The sequence below is a fragment of the Chelmon rostratus genome, chromosome 14, assembly GCF_017976325.1.
Source record: "Chelmon rostratus isolate fCheRos1 chromosome 14, fCheRos1.pri, whole genome shotgun sequence".
Taxonomy (NCBI): domain Eukaryota; kingdom Metazoa; phylum Chordata; class Actinopteri; order Chaetodontiformes; family Chaetodontidae; genus Chelmon; species Chelmon rostratus.
In genome coordinates, this window is record NC_055671.1 from 4,922,786 (window position 1) to 4,944,056 (window position 21,271).

The 21,271-nt window shown below is 45.1% G+C and overlaps 1 protein-coding gene across 2 annotated transcripts in view; it reads left to right on the forward strand.

The window, feature by feature from the left end:
* The window catches only part of spns2 (spinster homolog 2 (Drosophila)), a 60,189-nt gene that overhangs the window by 9,905 nt on the left and 29,013 nt on the right, over positions 1-21,271 (forward strand). For both annotated transcript variants that reach the window (XM_041952937.1, XM_041952936.1), the window contains exon 2: positions 8,605-8,670. In XM_041952937.1, the coding sequence (XP_041808871.1) occupies positions 8,605-8,670 (66 nt within the window). The remainder of the gene's footprint in view (positions 1-8,604; positions 8,671-21,271) is intronic.

The following is a 21,271-nucleotide window of genomic DNA, read 5'->3' on the forward strand; positions in this document are numbered from 1 at the left end:
TAAAAATCATGTTTGATTTTTTTTTTTGTCTTAAAATAAAACTGCCGTACATCATCCATATAGAAGCAGCTGGGCTCATATTGCCCCTGAATTCTCCATTTCGTGAAGTCGAAGCGCTGTGATTATCCAGAGAAGATAGCTGCACTGTAGCGGTTTGACGCTAAATTGAGCTGAAAATACAAATCTTCACCCATTTTCTCCTCTTTTTATCAGGCTTGGTGTCGCCTTGCACCCTCTCTTCTCCAGAAACAGCACTGAGGTCTCGGCAGTCAGTCTGACAGCCTGTGGACATCCCATCCTGATGCTCTACAGCTCACGCTGTGAGCGAATCAAGGGGAAGTCGGATGAGTCAGCTGTCAAGCCGAGAAATATATATACAGAAATATATTCTTTTCATCGTCGATAGGTAAAATATTTAAATGAATGCATGAGCAGCATTTCAGAGCGTGCTGCTGTATCTTCGGATAAGTAAAGATGCTTTGTCTAAATAAGTGTCATTAAGTAAGATCAAGTGAGAAAGCTTGTCCTGGCTTTACGTACAGTTTATGATAATTATGCAGCGCCTCGTTTCAGTATCCCTCGCAGTGGATTCCCTACATCCCCATCAAACCACAGAGAGAGCAGAAAACACAGGAGAGAGGAGGAGTGAAATCTCATTAAAAACACTACAGAACGACTTTAATCCCGCACACTGTTATGTAAAAAAGCACTGGGATTAATGACTGGATTTTTCCAATTCACATGTGCTGACACTGGCAGACGCACGCACACACATAAACACACACACACACACACACAGTAAGTAATGCAATGTAATGTAAGTGAACTCTTAACATTGTTTTAATGGACAAACTGTTCCTACATCGACATAACACCACATTTCCATAATTAAAAAAAGCACAGCATGGTGTGTGTGTGTATGTGTGTGTATTGTTTGTTGATTGCTGGGTTCACTTCTTTGGTCCAAACTGAAATATCTCAACATCTATTTGAGGGATTTCCATGAAATCTTCTGCAGACATTCATGAATCTTGTCAAGTGTGACGACCCCCCCACTTTTGACTCATCCAGTGACATAAAATAGATTGGCACAATTTTTGGACATTCACATTGGATAAACTGCAATTGATGAGTCCATAATTTTTCCAAATTTCTCTCTGCTCCGCACTTTGTTCTATGGCCAAATAGGTGACAGCCTCGCAGAGCTGCTAGCATGGCTGGACACTCTTCGTCTTGTTGTGTTTTAATCTGAGTGTGTGAGAGATTACTGCCCCTGTTGCTTTTCATTCCAACTTTCTTGAAAGTTCATTATTTCATCCATCTTTAAAGTGCTTCTTTCAAATAGGCCTCCATATTTCAGACATTATTCTATGCATTAGTATGCATTGCATGAATGGCATAATACCGTTGTGGATACTGGAGGCTGGTTTCTGGGATTATGTTTAAATGGTCGGAGACTCAGCCAAACTGAATGTAAGCATTTTTGTTGGTTTTGGAAAGGGACGCTGTCCGTATCACTTCTCTATTAGATAAAGCCAGACACTATTTGAGCGTCTCTCAATGATTTGCTCCGGTCAATGTGGCTCCTTTTCAAAATTCCACACAAAAAACCTCTCCTCCGGGTCCACATTCAAGGTTGAGTTCAACTGCTGTTCAGTATTCCTGAGAGGCGCCGGTGTGAACGAGTGCAGCTCGCGGAGATCCCCTGATAGCCAGACACTCTCATCTCAAATACCTTTGCTTCGCTTCACTGCACCTCTTTCCAATACATCTAATGCATTATCTCATACGAACAAGTGGGCTAGCCCCGGATGTATTATTGATGAGCTATATGTTTAGTCTGCTCCCTCGATGCTTCACAATACATCCTCTCCACTACCATCAAATATTTAGCACGCTCCGGCTTGGACTAATGCACCACGGCCCTTGAGCTGAATTCAAGCTTTTGATTAGTGAAAGAAAATTAGGATAAAAAAAAGCCCTATTAATCAAAGTGGTAAGGCTGGCAAACCTACAGGCCTTTAATTTGATTTCGCCCCAGTTTGGCTGTCACAAATTTAGAAGATTAGAGTGAAAGCTGTCTCAGACGTCACAGTGGTTTTATCACTGAAACAGAAGTGAGCAGCAGATTCCTCCTCACACACAGGCATGAGTTCGGCTTTGTCTTGGAAGTTAGTGAACTGTCGTCTTTAAGGAGTTACTCTGGCTTCAAATGGCTTCCACACCAGAATCAGAACTGAAAAGAAACAGGAACTAAACCCGGCCGTGCACTTAAAGTACACTTTTTGTTTTGAGCTTTTTATAGCACACACAGATGTTAGAGTCATAGTGAATAGCTTAAAGCATAAAGACCATGATATGAAACTAAAACTCTGAACCCTGACTCAACATCCACACATCAAAATCAGCAAAATAACTTTTTGTATTGTGATTTTTTTAGTGAGTGGATATTGTGAGTAGATATCGGTGGGTTTCACAAACAAGAACTTTTTACCTTGATGGAAAGCACTGAAGCGCTGGTGTGGACGTGTTGCTGCAGTTCAGAAGATGAAACATTATCCAGGAAGAACAGTTTGAGTAATACATCCATCGCTTATCACATGCCAAAACACTGCACAGCGGGTTAGAACATTATGACTAAGTAAGCAATAGTTTTGTCATTCCTCTCCATTACAGCGAGATAAACAGTCGAATTACACTATTCATGTTACACAGTAATCTACCAGGAATGTGGACTTGCATGTATTTGAATAAATGGTCTGTTGCCAGATGACATCAAATTGTGTTTGAGTATGAGCTATTTGTCCTGAAAGATAGTTTTGTTTAATGTTTTCATTTTTAAACGCAGCATTAATGTTGGTCTGGACGCAGCTCCAGACTAAAACTCTTTTATCGTTAGCAGACCCACTGCAGTCATGGGAGTGGAGGGACCCAAATGAGGAATCAATACGTGTAATGGAACAGCTAAACTGAATGAATGTGCAAAGAAACAGATGCTGTCAGGTGTAATGTCCTGAATGGTTCATCCTGACCTTAATGTATGTGGATTATCCACATCATGCAGGTTTCAGCGGATTTTCTCTCCTCTGCATCAATGGTGTCAGCAGCTGCACTTAAAGGTGTCCTGTGGAGTTTTCTTGTATCCAGACAAGTTATGTTTACATTCAGTTTCTTACCAAAAACCACTTTAGAATCAGCATGTTGCGTGTTTTTATATTGCATTGCATATGGTAATGCCAGCAGCCTTCTTTACTGCCCTTATTGGTGCATTGCTGCATTTCTCAGCGTGTTGATCAGTAGCATAGAAACCATCAGCAGGATGTAAATCCCACCGCCCATCCACTTGCCTGCGTGTATGTGCATCCTTGTTTGTGTGCGCAATACAAACAAAACAGGAACCCACATGTACCAGCATTACGCCACAGCACTGCAAGTGGCAAATCTCCACAGGGTACCTTTAATCAACATGGCGCAACTGTATTTCTCACGCGGTGTACAGTACAAGCGGCTTTTGGGTGAAGTTTGGTGTTCGCTCGCTACCAGCAGGGCGGAAGGACTTGACCTTCCTAGCGCCCTCAGGCACGCCCCATCTCTTGGTGATTTTACCCTCATGTTCGAGCTCTGAAGCCATCCCATGCAGGCAGCTCTACGTTGTTTCCCAGACATCTGCAGCACGTTTCCTTTCTGTGTGGCAGGGAAAGGAAGTGGAATGGAAAAACGTCCCCCACCCACTGCGGCCACATGGCAAGGGAGGAGAGCAGTCGGTCAGGAGCCCGCCGGCCACAGTCGGGCATATTTGTGGTCTGCTTTCTCTTCGCTGCAGTCTGAGGCGCTCTGCGCCTCGGCCTGCCTCTGCACTCTGTCGCTCTCTCCCTGCGCCCTTTCTTACTGCCTCTCACACGCTTAAATCCAAAAAGTGGTCAAAAGAACAACCAGAAGAGATGCACTTTCTCCTCACTCATTATATCCCCCCCGTTCTTCCTTTCCCAGACTATTTATACTGATGGGGTTGACACATGAAAAGGGATCACCCTTTTGCAGGAATGAAGGGGAAGGATCTGGCCACATCAGCAGAGCGGTTCACCGCTGCCCGTCACACTCTGGCCAGAATGAATGACTTCCATCCACTGGCTCCCTCTCACTCAGAAACACACACACAGTGAAACCAGGGGAAAGGGGAACACACACGCACACACATACTATATATATAAACAATGGAAACATGTGCTTTACAAGACAAATCCAACCCAGACTGACCCGACTATAGCCACCACCTATTTCCCTGCTCCTCATGACTCCTCTCCTCTATATCCGTCTCTCTATGTGTCTCTAAATTGGACCGCTATTCTCTCCTTCCTCTTAGCCTAGTTTCTCTGAGCAGAAATAGAACCAAGGGGGGGCCGGAGATCCTCGAGTCTGGGATATGAGTCGGGGATCTGATAGAAAATCTGTCCCCTCTTAGCTGATGGAGTTCTGTGTGTGCACGTCTGCGTGTGGCTGCACGGGGGTGTGGCGTGTGCGGCCTTGCGTGTGTGCTCACTTATGGTGTGTGTGTGAGTGTATGGTGGTCCCAGAGGAGCAGTGCTGGCAGCGTGCGTCACTGCACGAAAGCTGGCCTTGCAAAAACAGCAAGCTGTATCCTCATTTAAAGCGTCCCTCTGTATCACACTGTCATGTGGTTCAAGACTTCAAGCAAATGAACATGCAAAAAACACGAAAAAATCACTGTTATGTGGCGTCATGGTTGTTTTCTTTTTTTAACATGATGCTAAAAAAGTGGTGCTTGTCTCAGTGCATCGATCTACATGATTCATACATCCTAGCCTGTGCAGTTAGTCAAAAGTCCATTGGTCGCCTTATAATGGAAAAGGCAAGGAGTGAAAGAAGGCGCTGTTCATATTGAAGAGCGATCGCTCACAATTCACTGCTGTAAATGCAGCGTTTGTGGCATGTTAACGTTCACCAGTTTGAGTCATTTCTTCTTCAGCCACGCTGAAAAAAGTGGTCATAAAGGCAGACTTTATGAGAGGGTGGAAAAAGTGTCAGCTCCACACGGGCCCGGACTCTGTGTCAACTCTGTGTTTTGACTGCAGGGAGCAACTGTCTGCAGCAGTATGTATGTACAGCACGGCATCAGGATGCATTCATGAAAGGGGTCCCTTAATGTCACAAATGTGCCTCTGGATTGGGCTGTTATACACCGCAGGACAAAGCAGCTGACTCATTTGAATCAACCTGAAGCAAATGGACTAATCGTTAGCTATGTATTCAAAGTCAGAACGTCAAAGAAATGACAAAACACAAACTTTAACCCTTGATCATTTACCCACTTATCTCGCATTTACCTTCTTCAAGCTAAACTGAGAGAGTGCGCAGCATATTCTGTGTGTGTGTGTCAGAGGGAGTGGCCTACAAAGTGCTTTGCTGTTACCTTGAATGAAGGTTGAAGTAGCTGGTGTTATTGTTGTGTGCTGTCAGGAAGATCCACATTCCTGCGATGTTTCATGCCTGGCATCATGCTCAGATGAGCACGGACCCCTGGAGGCCCGAGACTTGAGAAACTCATTAACGTTGTTCAGTTAAATGGATCCGTTGGGTTATATTTGCAATGTTGCCACAGCCACAGTGTTGACCTGATATGCAGCTGTAATGGAAAATAGTGCTATTTCCAGTGTTGCTATGGTGTTATACTTGGCATTTCTGGCATCATGTAATAACCTATGTCATTTGGCTGCGTTTTAGAAGATGCTGCATTGTGAGATGCAGCCACAATTAGAGGATTAGAAAAAGGCAGAGATTTGGAAAGCTGAGTTCCTTTGTGGTCTCTTGACCTTTATCTCTGTGAGTGCCCGACAGCATTGCCATGGCAACGAAACTGGGCGCTGCCAGCTTGGGCGAGGGCTGTGGTACCTCAGATACATTACTGAATCTCTTTGTCTTCATAACACACATGTCCTCAAAATCTTAAAACATGAATCCCAGGTTGAATAAGGGGGAAAAAATCAGAAAAGAAGACAGAGGTTGATTGCCAGGTATTGAAAGGCCTCACTGAGAGTCGAGATGATCGTTGTGATAGGCTGCTACACAAACACAGAGCTGCTGGCGCTCTATAATCCTTTACAGATTAGCACAGTTCATTACACAGATCATTGCTCTTGAATCTAGTACAATAACCACTGCTGCTTTGATCTGACTCCTTATTTAAATGGATGTAACATGTAGCTGCTGGAGTAAAGAATGTTATTTCTGCCTTATTAACTTCTCGTACAACATTTTCATGTTTTTAATAGATCTAATCTTGTTATCACAAGCGGAGCAGAGGCTGTAGCTTGGGTTTATCCAACATCCACAGCTCGGTTTTCCTAATCTTACAGTAGATAGCATTTTGCCAACTCTACCTTTATTAATTGTCTGGTAATTGTAGACGGGGTGTGGCTCAGACAAATGCAGACTCTGTCCAGGAGGGACGCTCCACCATCTGGCCTCGGAATCCCCCTCCCAGCAGGCTGTGTGTATGTGTGTGTGTGTGCACTTCTTCCAGGTTAATTAGAGTGCAGCTGCAGTTGTACAGTACACTGCTGTCGCTGTTTGATAGGCTTGGGGGGCCAGAGTCGCTGTCACAGCCAACCTGTCTGCCAAGGCCATGTAGGGATGACAACCTGAGGTGTTTTGTGATTATAAGTGGTTTCAAGTGTGTGTGTGTGTGTGAGAGCGGAGGATGGCAGATCAGCTCAGCAAACACCTACCTGCTTTCTTATTTTGGGCTTCAGCTCAATCCTAAGGTGCATAGAAATGTGATCTGAATTCTGAACTCTGCTTCCGCTCTAACTTGGACTCGACATGAACTGAGTCGTACCTGCCTTGAGGCAGCTGCTGCATACTTGCCACATTGTGTGCTAACAAGATCCACGGCTAAAACAACTTCAGAGCAGAGGTGATGTTGCAAAATCGAAAATGTGTTTTTAATTAAACTTCTCCTCATTGAAACTGGGTGATGACCAGCATACCAGCGCCATTAAGCCACATCATTATGAAAAAGAAACAAGGCGAAGCATCTGAATAAGAATGCCGCCCGTGGTGTGAGAATGTGAGCAGGTGGTTTGACTCAGATGACAGGAATCTGACGTATGTCTCCGCTCCAAGTCCCACCTGCACCTGCTTCTCCACCGCACCGCCTCGGAAACATGCTGCGGCTCTCTGCTGTCTCGCCTATCAGACAAGCAAGGCGAGGCAAAGCCGAGGATCGCAGAACCAACAACATCCATTATGTCGGCCGCAGCTATTTGCCAGCGTGGCTGCGATCTTTCTCATCATCCACCAAGGCAAAATCCCCGACGTGACAGGGACGCTGCGCATGAGCTATTTCTCGAAGTTACCGCATCTCAGGTGCACCAGAGGTCAGGTCACGCTGGGTTAGACTGGTCTGCCGGGCTCGGTCGAGAGCCGCAGACAGATCAGACGCGGCCAGCTTTTTAAAATGTTAGTCATGCTGCTGTTCCATTTTCATGAGCTGTGTTGCAATCCCCAGGACCAGCCTGCCAGCTTCACAGAGAGTCAGCTCGCACTACCAAGCACACCACATTGCATCTGGACTGCAAGGATTTCTGTGAGATGCATTATTCCTTTTCTGCTCTCTTTTCACTTACAAAATAAGGCTTTGAACCTCTCCAGGCTGGTGGTCTCAAGAGGAGCAGAGCTCATTTGATGAGACTTGTTGCCTCTTGTTTACTGGTGCTTAAAATTGTATGGCAGCCATAAAGGGATTTCTTTAACCCTAATTTATCCTCCTCTCATCTTCTTCTTGATCTTCGTCTTCGTCAGATGTTTACGATGTGTTAAAAAGTTTATGAGATTTCTTGTACATGCTTCACCCACAAGTCATAATGTTGTGACGGGCAGATATTCAGCCGTTCACGCTACCTTTGGCCGAGCATCAGGTGCCGTTCCCTTCATTACGGCGTCAGAGCCATGCACAGTATGTGAGCTTCCTCCATTCCACCGTGACTGCTCTTGGGTTACAGTAACAGGATTAAGACTTCAAAGACGTTGTGGTTTCTCACACTGAAGCAATGCTACGGTGTGGCTGTGTGTGTGTGTGACTGATGAGAGCCACCAAAAATATTGACCGCAGTCAGTTGCAGCGTCATCTGGTAAAGTCAGAATAAAGCCCAGTCAATGCGCCGGAGCTGCTCCCCAGACATGAGCCAGTAAGAAGCTCATGGTGGAGGAAGGTGTGTGTGGGTGCGTTTTGTTTTTCTGTGCTTAACAGAAGGTGTATTTGTTGAATTAACACCAGGAATTGTTCATATATAACACCCTTCAGTTAAAGTCTTTTCATGTACTTAAGTTTAACGCTGTCTGGCAGCCAAGAGAGCACTTATCAGGGATGTTCTACTGCTCCTCAGGGATGTTAAGTGAATAATGGCCTTTGGCTGCTGTCTATCCATCATATCTAGCAATAATTACAAGCCACAAAAGACTACCATAAAGCCACAATTAATTTAGCTATGAAGTCAAATAGAGTTCAGCGTTTCATACATGTGATTATGATTATTGTTGGGCCTTGAAACCACATTTACGTTTTCCCTCTCCTCCTGTTTACAGGTGTTCTGCTCGACATCCAGCGGCATTACGGCGTAACAGACAGTGGAATCGGCTTGCTGCAAACAGGTAAATCTCCCATAATCTAATAATTACAGGTGTGAAAAATCTTAGCTCGACACCTAAACACATTCTCCGCATGATGAGAGTAATTACTGTGTAACTCTGATGTTTTGGTGTTAGCTAAATTAGATGGAACGATGGAAAGGCAGGGGCTCTGATCGGCCTCTGGTCGAATGGTGACGCTGAAATACAAGCTGAGCCCCAGTGAACAGCAACAATGCTTGCCACGTTTTCCTGATTTCACACACAGTAAAAGGGTTTAGATGTATTGACAGCAGACAGTTTATAGGTAGCAACGCTGCATGTTATTAAGTTAATTACATAATGCAATTTACTTACTTAAGTTAATCTTGGTGTGTTGTATGCATTAAGGTGCTCTAATTGTAGGATTTAAAAAGAAACCAGTTTCAGTTTTCTCAACAAAACAGATAAAAATTGGCTCGATGCTCCTGCCTATGATTTATATAAGTCTGCCAAGAAATAAACTCTTGTTGCCCACATTCTTCAAAACCACAAGATAAAGCACTGCCTCAGCTTTTGCAAGAATTTATCTTCACGTGATACCACTGAAACTGCAGCACTAATTGGAAGAGTATCTAGAAGTTATACACCACCAGCAATTCCGATGTGTTTGACGTGTGCACATTTTTTAGGTGTTTGTAAATATATCAGTTTGTATGAGTGAGGGAGTGCGATTTCCTCACAGCAGCGGCAGCAGCTCAGGTCAGTAGAAAAGAAAACACAGGCGGGAGCCAGGCAGGCTGCCTGCATGTACCCGGAGCGTCTGAGGACGGCCGAGGCGGGGTTTCCTGTCCCACTCCGACCCCGATGAATTCACCTTTTTGGGAGATACCTTGCAAAGCCCTCTTATTGGAGGACAGGACCCGGCCTTGTCTCCATGTGCCCTCAGACTCATTCAAACACCAACAAACTTGCACACAAAGTGCCATTGAGGGCGAGCGGGCAGGTTTGAGTTTAAGGGGGAAAGAATACAGCCCAGTGTTTTCCTCCTTCACTTGATGTTCGCGGAGGAGGTGAGCTGAATGGTGTGTTGAGGACAAAAATATCTCGCAGGAAAGAAGAAATCAGTGTTGTAATTTCTGTCGGCTCTTCAGTGAATAAGCCATTTCATCATTTTCAAAACTCATTTCCACCCATTTTCACTCTGGTAATGAACAATCTATATTTCACTCAAATTAATTTTCTTTCGGCGGCTCTTTCTCCTTTACACACTTTTCTTCTTTATCTCCCCTTTTATATTTTTGTCGATTTTAATGCAGCACTAGCCAAAAAATTCAATAGGCAGTCTGGCGTTTCAAAGCAACCAATTTCACGTCAGACCTTTTCGTGGGTTGCCTGTCCAGACCGGTAATGGTCCCGATGTGTCAAATCAAACACGTTTTATTAGTTTGTTTAATCAGCAGGGTGCCTGAATTTGTGAAAACACACTGACGTGGTGTCACCACCCGGGTGATGTCAGTCCTGACCAGCACACTCTGCAGATTTGTATGAAATCTCGACAAGAAACAGGAAACTGTAAGTGCAAGGGGTGTTTGACTCTTAGTTCTGTTTGCATGGGCTCATTATGCACACCGCCACATTGGCAGCGGCTCACACACATTTGAACACATTCACAGTATGTTAGTGGAGGGGCGTGTGTCGCGGACTTGCCCTCTGTAACGTCTGCATTTGCAGGTCTCTAAGAGGCGCCCAGCTGAGCCGGCTGCAAGCAGGACTGCTGCGTGTTTGATTTGCCCGGCCTGTCCCGACCTGTCATGGCTCAGACTCCGCTTGGCCCCTGATCCCCAGGCGACCTCTTCCTCACACCGGCCTGAGGAATTCTGGGCGTCCGGGCCTTGAGGTGTGAGAGCGGGTGGGCACAGACAGAGAGCCTAGGTGTGAAGAAGAGGTTAGGAGGTTGACGTAATCAGGCTGCTGGAAGGGAGAGTCTCAGTGTGTGCGTGGACATGTTTACAATATGTCCCTTCGGTCCCCCCCCCCACCCCCCCCTTCCCTCTCCGGAGGGAACAATCCCTGCCTCTGTGAGCACCTGCAGGCCAGGCCAGCTCTGCCTTCTCTCCGTCCTCGCTCTCTGCGCCCTGGCAGCTTTCGTCCACCTGAGAACGCAAACTGCCAGCGTAGGTGTTTTACAGGCCGTGGGCTGAGGCTTTCTCTCTTCCTCCGCTGCCAGGTCACCCTCACACTTTTAAAAACACACTGACCACACACTGCAGGATCCAAGTCGGAGAACAAACACACGTCTGAGTCAGAATCACTTTGTGAACTCTGCTCGGGTTCAGTTTGAGCAAAGGATAGCTTTGGCCCTTTTCTTTGGCTGTTGATCAGAACTACTGGAATGAAAAATTTCCCATATCTAAGAGTTACTGACAAGTTGTTTGCTTTTGGGAAATACTTCCCTGACTGAGCACTGGGAGAGCCCTTTAGATCTGCTGCAGTGTTTGCATTTTGATTGTTGCACTAGAAAAGTATCTATGTTTTGAAATTTAATTTTCTTATAACAAGCCAACAATCAGTGAGTGGAATTAGATAATTGTATCTGTTTCCTATACAAACTCTTTGCTTAGCATGTTTTTATCCACTATTGGAATGTGCCTCTCCCCAGCTTGTTTCAAGATATTGATATTCATTTCAGTTCTAAAGAAAAAAATAACAGCCTTATTGGCAGGAAAAAAGCAAACATATGTCTTGAGACTGAATGGCATGGGAGGATGGATGCTTTTTACAGTGTTTTCATGCAAAAGGACAACCCATGGAAAATACCCTGTGGTCAGCTCAGCCTCCGCAGCACCAGTTATTTCTGTTATTTGGCAACACCGACCCTTTCAAAAGCAGCTTACACAACACAAATTGTCTTGAGGTATGTGCTCATTTCTATTGTGCATGCGTGTGTGTGTGTGTGCACGAGTGTCATTATTGCCTGAGGCGCTGAGGTCTCGGCTCTCTGCGTAAGAGGATGAGGTGTTCATAGCTGTCAGTCAGGTGAGGTTAAAGGCACGCCGTGTGAGCCTGGAGCTGTAAGTCCAGTCCATCAGCGCAGGGAGAGGGGGTTCACCTGAGCTCAGCAGGCCTGTCAGAGCACCAGGACAGCTCAGCTCTCCAACTGGAAATGACAGGCCTCTGTGCTAATGGCCCAGCAGCTATCAGAAGTGAGTGACACCCACACGCAGCTGCGAACAGGACCAGTCCCGAGGGTACGAAACGTTAATGGAAGAGAGGCAGGGGAGAGGGGAGGGGGTTCACCTGGATGGTATTACCTTTGGTTGGGGGGAGTGCGGAGGTCTTTTCTGAGCCAGACAGAGAAATCTGAGGGCAGGATTTCTCCTCCTTTTAACATGCTATGGTTATTGTATTCCAGTGCTTTTAAGCAAATCAGAAAGAAGCCTTAATGGGTCGAATAACCCCTTACAAAGGGAGCTGGCATAGTAATTATCCACCCCTGGTACAGCATGGGAGTCATTGGGGTCAGTCGGGCTGGACGTACAGTGGGGCGGCGGCTTAATAAGGAGCCGGCGCTCAAAACAGCTCACAGACTGTCTGTGCCCTGTTCTGTGTGTGGCTGCCCACCTTGTCCGAAACATGACACCAGCACGCGCACACACACTCACACACACACACACACACCAACTGACATTGCCCAAGTCTTAACATGGTGTCAGTCTGCCATTCAGCCAGTATGTGAGCTGTAAGGAATGAGGCCACAGGTGCTGTGTGAGACTTATGGCTTGAGCTCCGCTAACGCATCAGACTTATACTGCCCACAAAGAGTTTTCAGCCTAAACCGCAAGAAGTCAGCATTGTACTCAGCAGAAGTTAGGTTTTTGCCCCTGAGGGTTCATCCCATGCTGCATGCGGCTGTCTGGAACCTCTTATTTACTGAGGTGCAGACAATTGTTATGGTCTATGGTCAGTGTCAGTCAAACATTTCTACCGTTGAACGGAGGCCTCTCTGATTTCCTTTGACACAGTGGGAAGTTGAGCGAGCAGTGCTTGATCAGCTGTTTCGACCGCTCACAGCTGCTCCCATTTTGTCTCTTGGCCTCGTTGGTATCCCTCGGTACGTCCTCGCTCCCTATCAGCAGTTTGGCAGCTGTTGTTGCCTTGTTGTCACTCCCGCTGGCACCTTACAGGAGTTAGAGGAGGCGGAGGGATGAAGGGAAAGGTAGCGAGAAGAAAGAGCCACCTGTGACTTCCTCCCTCTGGTCACGCATGACAGCGAGGTTTAATCTTCTCCACTATTGATTCCCAAAGCCAAATAATTGCAATGCGATGGTGTTCAGCGGCCCCTCTCCTGCTGAGACGAGAATAGAACGATAACTTGATGATGCATCGACATTGCGGGGGGCGTGTGTGTGTTGACATGTATTACTCGCACTGTGGGGACATAAATCTATATACACAGTTACATTTTGGGGGCAATCTGCAAGCCCCCACAATGCAAATCATTACATTTTAGGGTGAAGACTTGTGTTAAGGTTATAGTTGAGGTTAATCTACATCCATGTAACGTCCCCAAAAGTGATGGACACACCACTGTGTGTGTGTGTGTGTGTGTGTGTGTGTGTGTGTGTGTGTGTGTGTGTGTGTGCGCGCGCTTCCATCTCAGGCTGTTTTTATAGGCCATGTCTCGGAGGAGGGCAGCTGTTGGGCGATGATTGGCACCCTGCTCCCCGTCTCCCTCCCCCTCACTTCCTCTCAACAAACCAATAGCATTGCCAGCGAGTGACTGCCAATCCAATCAGGATTTTAAGGCCAATTAAATAAGCGTGCTGTCAGCCCCTCTTCATGTAAAGATCTGTACTCGCCCCTGATTTTTAAGCGCCACACAGCGGGGAGGTGGGGGTGAAATAGGTCTGTTATTTCATCATCTTTGTTAGCTGTCATGGGAGTGATCGAGCATCGCTGGTAACAAGACATTTGGTGATGTTTTCTCTCGCTTCTCCCAAAAACGGGCTGAACACTGATCGATTGCTTGACGCCACAGGAGGCTGCTCCGCTCTTGCTGCTCCGAGTGGCATCAACAGATCAATTAGAAACACACACACACACACACACACACACACACACATTGCACACCCCTCCCCGCCAAACACATGTGCTCGCCTCATACATACCTCAGCAAGTCAAGGTCAAAGATAGGGCTGCTGCTTCCTCTCTTTGGTCTGTTTTCGTTCATCATGACACAAGTGTGTGCATCGTATGTGTCATTCGTGCCTATATGTTATGACTATCCCATTAGCCCCAATAACAAGGGTAGCATACAGGAACACAAACACAGACAAGCAGGGTCCTCTGTCATTTCAGCCAGAGCATGTCATTAAGTTCACTGCTCCTGTAGTTACTGCAGGAAAATGGCAGGAAAGAAAAACTACTCACCCAGTGCAACAGCGCTCTGCTGGGTCTGCATTCGGCACCATGTCATCAGCCACAGGAAAGGAACTCTGGGAAAAAAATAACTGCATGTTTTTAATAACGCTGCAGCTTGGATTGCAGTCTGGAACTTAACCGATTGCACATCTCACTGCTGTCTCCTGTTTTTAGGACTGAAGCAAGCACCTTTCTTTATTCTTACCACGTGTGTTTGCTCATAGTTTGCGCTGGTAATGCACAAAAGATGATGTGCCAGTGCAATATTGCCAGGCGGCCGAGTGCTTGTAGCAGCGTGTAATTCTCTCCAGCTGCAGTCTGCACACTGAGCAGGTAGTAGAGAGGTCTGCTGCAGCTGCACCGACAGTCTATCAGGTCTCAGAGTAGCTGAAAGATTGAATAAAAGAAAGGGCTTAAGTTGGCATTAGGTAGCACTTGATGGCAGCTTCTGCAGGATTTAACCACTGAGTTGCTGAAACAGGCGAGAGAGCGCTGCACGGGTATTTCCCAGGCTGCGTTTGGCATTAATCAAACAGCAGCCAACGCATTGGTAATCCAACACTGCTCAAGTCTGAACGGAGGGGTTTCGGAGAGAATTAGTGGTGGTCAGAAATTCGAGGAATGCAGAAATGTTTGTGGCGCCGCATGAAGCGGAATCCGGTAGGCAGAGATGTGATGTGTGAGAATGTCTGAGTTAAGACATATTGGTCGGCTCTGGTGTCCTACTCAGACCAAAGTTATGTGTCACACCCTGCGCAGGCAGTCCCATTAATCATTAAAGGAACACAACACAAAACTGCCACTCCCACCGGTACTGCACACCTGATGGAAAACACAACAAACTGCTGCCACACTGCAGTGGACAGCACTGATTGCTTGGTGATGACTGAGAGAAAGATTTTGCTTTTACAGTGCCGTGTTTCAGAGAGAGCGGAATAGCTTCTTTATTCCACTCTCAATTATCAGTCAGCGGTAGCAAGATCAAGATAATAAAATAAATGCAACTTTTTCTCTCAATCTTTGTAGCCATGAATATTGATTTTCTCTCGTTCTTATTTCATCTGAATATCGTAGCGAGCAGGCAAAGGGAAGTTACTGTGCTCCATATGGATACACAGCTGCCTTTTATGAGACCCAGCACTCCACTAAACGGCATTAGATTTAGTGTTGTGTTAAATATAATACACCAGAGACGGTGCAAATCTCCAGGCTGCATTCTGTTAAACAAATACACGCTGGGAAGTCTCCACAGCGGCAATTCAGCAGTAAACTTATCATGCTATTTCAACCACTGTATTACTGTAATTACACATTTGCTTTGCGCTGATTAATTATCAGATGTCATGCCATACTGTAACACAAGTAATCCTAAATAAAACACTCCTCTCATAGAGAGAGCAGCTGCTACCAAAAGATATCTGAACGATATAAATCGAACACATAATAATACATTTCCATTTGAGCAGTTTCTGTTTCCAGTGTTTGCTATTAATTATTAACTGTTTGACTATCAGCTCCTTCTTGGAAACCGTGAGGATTCATTCAGTAGGAATTCATGAAGAGTTGCCTCACATGTTTCAGTGGAAAGCTTCAGGTGCTTTTCCAGTTTGCATCAGGACACCTGTGGCTTCAAAAGAGACAGCAGGCGCTAATGACACGAGCGGCGAAGAAGTTTCTTCAAAAACGTGCTTTATTATGAAAGGCTCGCCCTCGTGAGAAAAAGCTAAAGCAGAATGTTGTTGTTGCCACAGGTTTAGTGGGCGGTGTTGTCAGAGATGTGTCAGCCAGCAGCTCATGCCAAATACACAGTAGTGGCAGTCCAACACCGTGGACAGACTCATTCATTTGGTGTCTTTTGATCAGCGTCCATGCGTCTCTGTTGTAGAGTGGAACTTTTATGTAATAGACTACATGGTATTACAGTCGCGCTTTGTATTATTTGCAGTTTTCAAGCTGTTTGAAGCAGTGATTTCTGTGATTGGTACTTTTGCTGTGAAGAAACATTGACATAAAATGAATGATTTAATCTGAATAAGGATAATATTAGGTTAGACTTGAGACCGTCTTGGACTGAGCCGGTACAGGAGCGAGGACAGAGCTCTGGAGCTGTTCTGCTGACTAACAGACGTTACTCATCCGCAGTTTACTGTTCACACAAACGCCTCCGGTTGCAGCAAGCCGATAACCTTGCAATGATGAAAGGGCATGAAGGTGGAGGGGAGTCAACAGACACTGAAGAGGGAAGCTGTATTTATGGAAGCGGCGTGTTTGCGATGTGACGAACGCTGACACCTAGACGCACACCTCGTCCGCAGTGAACAGGTCAAAGTGACACTCGGCCGTGCTGTAAATGGCACCGCATGACAACGCCCTGCCTGCAGACATGCACAGACCTGCAGATAGGATGAGCTTCTCTTATTCCTCTAATTCTGTCTCTGGCAGCTGACGGACAGTCAGATTCCTCGAGCTGTTGTCCCTTGGTGAGACGGTCTGTCCTGACTGTCAGGTTTCACAGCTGCAAGAATGATACTGCCTCTGGCCACGATGGGAAATACCCAAATCGCCTGAAAGAACAAAAAAATAGATGACAGAGAAGCAGGAATTTTCAATGCAGATGACTGATATGCCTTAAGAGGGTAGAAAGCATAATAATGATGTAATATATTACTGTACATTATTGGTCTGCATCCCTTGTAGTGCCGTTGAATATTGCTATTTTCCTCTGTTCGGCTTCTTGTGGTAATTTATTTTCATATTCAATAACCTAAAGAATCAAACGTGTCCCTGAAATAGCTTCTCCTCCATTTTGCCACTGCAGCATAAAGTAGCTCTGTGCCACTTGATTTCTATATTGAATAAAAAAAATGATTTTATTTTCAAGGAGCACCTGAATCTGTGACAAAACATATTTACTTCAAAAGTCTTAATCTCAGAGGTGGGAGCTTAGAGGGAGCACTTGAAAGCAGCAGAGTACTCTCTGTGTGTCTGCATCGGCGGGGGATTAAGATGCCTCTCAGGACATTCATTTCCACTTTTTCAAACTAAATCACTGTCAGTCGCCTTCAAGAGATTTGAGAGTTATCCCATGTACAGCGAGATAAGGGTATTTTTGTTTGCTTTAAAAAAAGTGATCAAATGAGCTGCTGAGTGTTTGGTATCCCACAGCCGGATGCTCTACAGGGGAAACAGGGGAATCTGCACAGGCTCAGTGAATATCAATCACAACACACACATAAACACACTCCACATAGGTGTGTCTGCATCTCCACTTGATGGGCTATTCACAGTGGCATTGAATCATAGGGGGTGAGTCATCCCTGGAGGTTTTGTTCTACTGGCCAATCAAAGCCAGAGCTGGATGTCCGGTGTTTGTAGCCTCCCTCTGTGTGCAGCAGGAGAATAGTGTGTAGCCTCCACTGCACCATCTTTATTTTACAGCCCAACATCAGACAGCCAGAAGAAATCACACCAACCAGTTTAATTCATTTTCAGAGTTAAGTGCTTCAGTGATAAAAATGCTTCGTTACCATGAGACACTTGATAAGGTGCAGAAGGTGCCACGAATGATCAAAGATAATAAATGATGATGATAATAAAGGATGACAAATGATGAAGTCAGGACTCACTGGCATTCACCATACAGCTTAAAACTGCAGACTTAATGGCTTATTGTTAATTGAGAAACATTTACTTGTTAAATGTCAAGCATTGTTCCACTCAACATAGACTCTAAGTATCAGTAAGTGATTACGACATATATTTGGGCCAGGAGGGGCTCTGAGTATGAAGCCACCAGGCTGATAAACAACGTCCCAGCTTCCTCAGCACACGTCCTCCAGTGTTGTGGGTAATCCAGGGCCTCAACCACATCAGAAAGAGGTAACCATTGGACACACGCAGCGTGATTCACCTGTGTCTGACACCAGGCTGACAGCGAAGTAATGTTACACTTCAAAACCTGACTGCAGTGTCTCCAGTACACCTGTTATTGTGTCCTCTTTCAGACTTCTCACACAGCCATTGTCCTCTCATGGAATGTGTTAAGACTCTGGTAATTGATGTAATTTGCTCTCTGAGAGACTGTGAGAAATACGCAGAGCATCTTATTTGGAATTCGAAGTCAGAACCGGTTTGGCACTCCTACCCGAAGCACATATAAGACTGAAGTTACATCTTACTGTACTCTATTCACTGGACTGCTGTTATTTATTCTGTCAGAAGTACACAGAGAGTTCAAGAAACTTTGAGGTTTTCGCTTTAACTCCTGACTACAAAGAGATTGAAATAGATAAGAAAGAGAAATGATTAATTCATCTGCTCTGTAGAGGCTTTAAAATACAAAACCACTTCTCCTAGACTGGCCTCAAAAGGGTCCCTGTAGTCAGATGAGGCAACACTGATAAATGACCTTTATTGTTCAAACAGCTCAGTAAGGTTACAGTGAATCATCTCCATATTTGCCATGCGGCCCTATGCAGCAAAGTTTTGAGCATACATAATAATTTAGTCACAGATGTCCTTGCCATTAATGAAACGCTCGCAACTTATGCAGCTGGTGTGGATTTAGAGGAGGGAGTTATGAGATAAACAATGGTTTTAATAGAGAGGAGCGTCTTTGTTAATCTAATAGTGGAGGATATGTCATACAAGCCTCGTGATGACGGCAGGATGTCAGACAGAGCTGATCCTGGAGGGTTTGTGTAAGTTGTTAAGTTGTTCTGTCTGTGGTTGAGCCACTTCCGTCAGATAATCTCAACGTAATGCCACCATTGTCACTAATAGCTATCATAATTACACGCTAGCAGTGGAAACTAGTTATCAAATTAAGAGTAATTCCTCCAGGTATATATCCTGCCTTATAGAAAAGGCCGTTATCCCATCATCTTTACATTTATTATGTTCTTGTCTAATCTCTCAAATATTGAACTCTTAGATGCAAACAGATTTGTTTGACATCAATAAAGCTCAGCTGTAAAAGGAAATTCAGAATCTGCCACCCTGGAAATGCAGCCTGAGTCAGTCGCTGGCTGAAGACGTAGTCAAAGCTGACCATTGTTCTATAAATGAGGTTATGAAAACTTTTCCTGCCCTTTGGCCTGCAGTGTCATCATCCACAGAGCGCGCCTGCTCCGAACACCAGCTCCCCGCCGCGAGGCCTTTCCTGCTGAATATTTGTTGCACATGCGCTTTATTTGTGAGAGATTGGCATCTCTGGCGATTAGCCAGGACTTATCTCTGATGGCACTGCGGAGATCACACAAACAAGTGGCTTTGTGGTGTGCCACTGCAAAAACAAGAGTAAACAAAGAGACAATGGTGGTCAGCGCAGGAATGTGACTTGAGAGGAGAGGCAGCATTTTACACATGTTTCATATTCAAAGCTATTTACTGTATGCCAATCAAACCTTCCCAGTTGTCACAGCTACCTGTTCAACTGGCCCATTTAAAGTGCTTCAGACCACACAAATTGGACATATCCTCTGCAAATTGAGTTATGAATAATGAAGTTTTTCCTATCAATTCTCACTGCCTGCACTGAGAGTTTTGGGTGTGGCCTGGCATCTGTGAAGACTTATTGTTAGTCATGGTTTGTTTGTCCTTCCCGAAATGTCTTGGAATAGACTGAACACATTCATTTTCTTGACATTGAGCCCGTTCTCGCTAATGTAGCCAAACACGTCTTACACTAAGTCTGCGCTGCCCATTATGCTGCATGTGGAACACTCAGCAATCACGTGACGCCTTTTCAAACATTTTACTCTCAGATAAATCCATATATAACGTGTGTTGTAGCCTTGTGGACATGTTTTGAGCAGCATTTTATTTTTTTTAAGGAAAACATACCGTATCCCTCAACATGAGCTGCGGCGGGAGGAGGGAATCGTTGTGTCCAAGCATGACAGATCTCTTTATTTGGGCTCTCGTAGGTTTGCAGCCTTCAAAGCAGACTGACAGGAGAACAGTGTGATCCTTTTAAAGACAGTGTTTTTGGTGACAGGGCATTTCCTGGGAGCAGATGAGCCTCCGTAAAGGTTACATGTGATATCAGTGTGCATCTGGCCTCAGTGACAGCATGTGTCTTATATAATGCTGATTATTCCCTCGGTACGTCAACACTGGATTAATTACAAAATGACACCATGAAAGTTTCCTGTTCCTGATTTTTATATCCTGAAAAGAACCAGGTGTGTCCTCTGTGAATCCACGTAATACTGCACATTGTGTGTTTTAATCCTTAAAACATCTTGTTTTATTGGCACTCTTGCGTTTTCTACAATGCAGGAGATGTGTCTTCTTGTCATTCCAAACAAAGGCCTGTTTCAGATATTGTACCCCCTTGCAGGTCTACAATTTAGGTCAAAGAGAACAAGAGAGCCACATCCGAACCTTTGGAGCGCAGCGGGGTTGTCAGTGCTGAGTTTGATGAGAGAAAATGCAGTAATGTTGAAAAGAACACACCCTGATTCTGCAGAATGGTGTACCTGTTTTTGCTTAAAATAAACCTGACAGTATTCCCCTATGGCTCACGTCAAGCAAACAAAGAGTCTATTTGTAGCTCAAGTGTGACAGCAGTTCGTCATCTTATTATTCTGTCAGATCAAAGCGGCTTCTGGAGAAAATGTTTATCTGACACATGTGCTTTGTTTGGTGGCTCAGTTGAAGTGACTGTTGGTCCCAAATACTCCTGTGCAGGTTTTTACTACATTAAAACCAATAATGGTTTTATGGACATTGGTTTTGTTTTTGCCAAGTTTTGTAGCAATGTGCTGATGTTATCTCTGTCTCCTTAGTACCGAGCTAAACTCACTCCAAACATGACAAGATATGAAACCAATATAAACACAAGGCGCCTTTCCCCAGTTCAGGAAGCGAGGTTAATAAGCAGCAAGGCTAATAAGCAGCCAGGTTAACGCTAAATAAATGCAAGCACACTGTCAAGACCTGCCGCATTCCCATGTGCTGACGCTGCTAAGAGGTGATAATGGGCCTGAAGAAAATGGTGTGGCTTATCAAACAAATCACAAAATTACAAGAAATAAGACACAGAGAGAGTTGCTGATGTGTGGTCCTGCTAATGACTTAAAATAACCCATTTAATGAAGTGTGGATATTTATTTTTGACATGCTGAGTAATGATCTCCAGGCCCCTGCCCACGTGGAGCCAGCTGGTGGTGGGTGATTGTGGACCTCTCCCTCATCTTATCTCCAATGTGCACTGCAG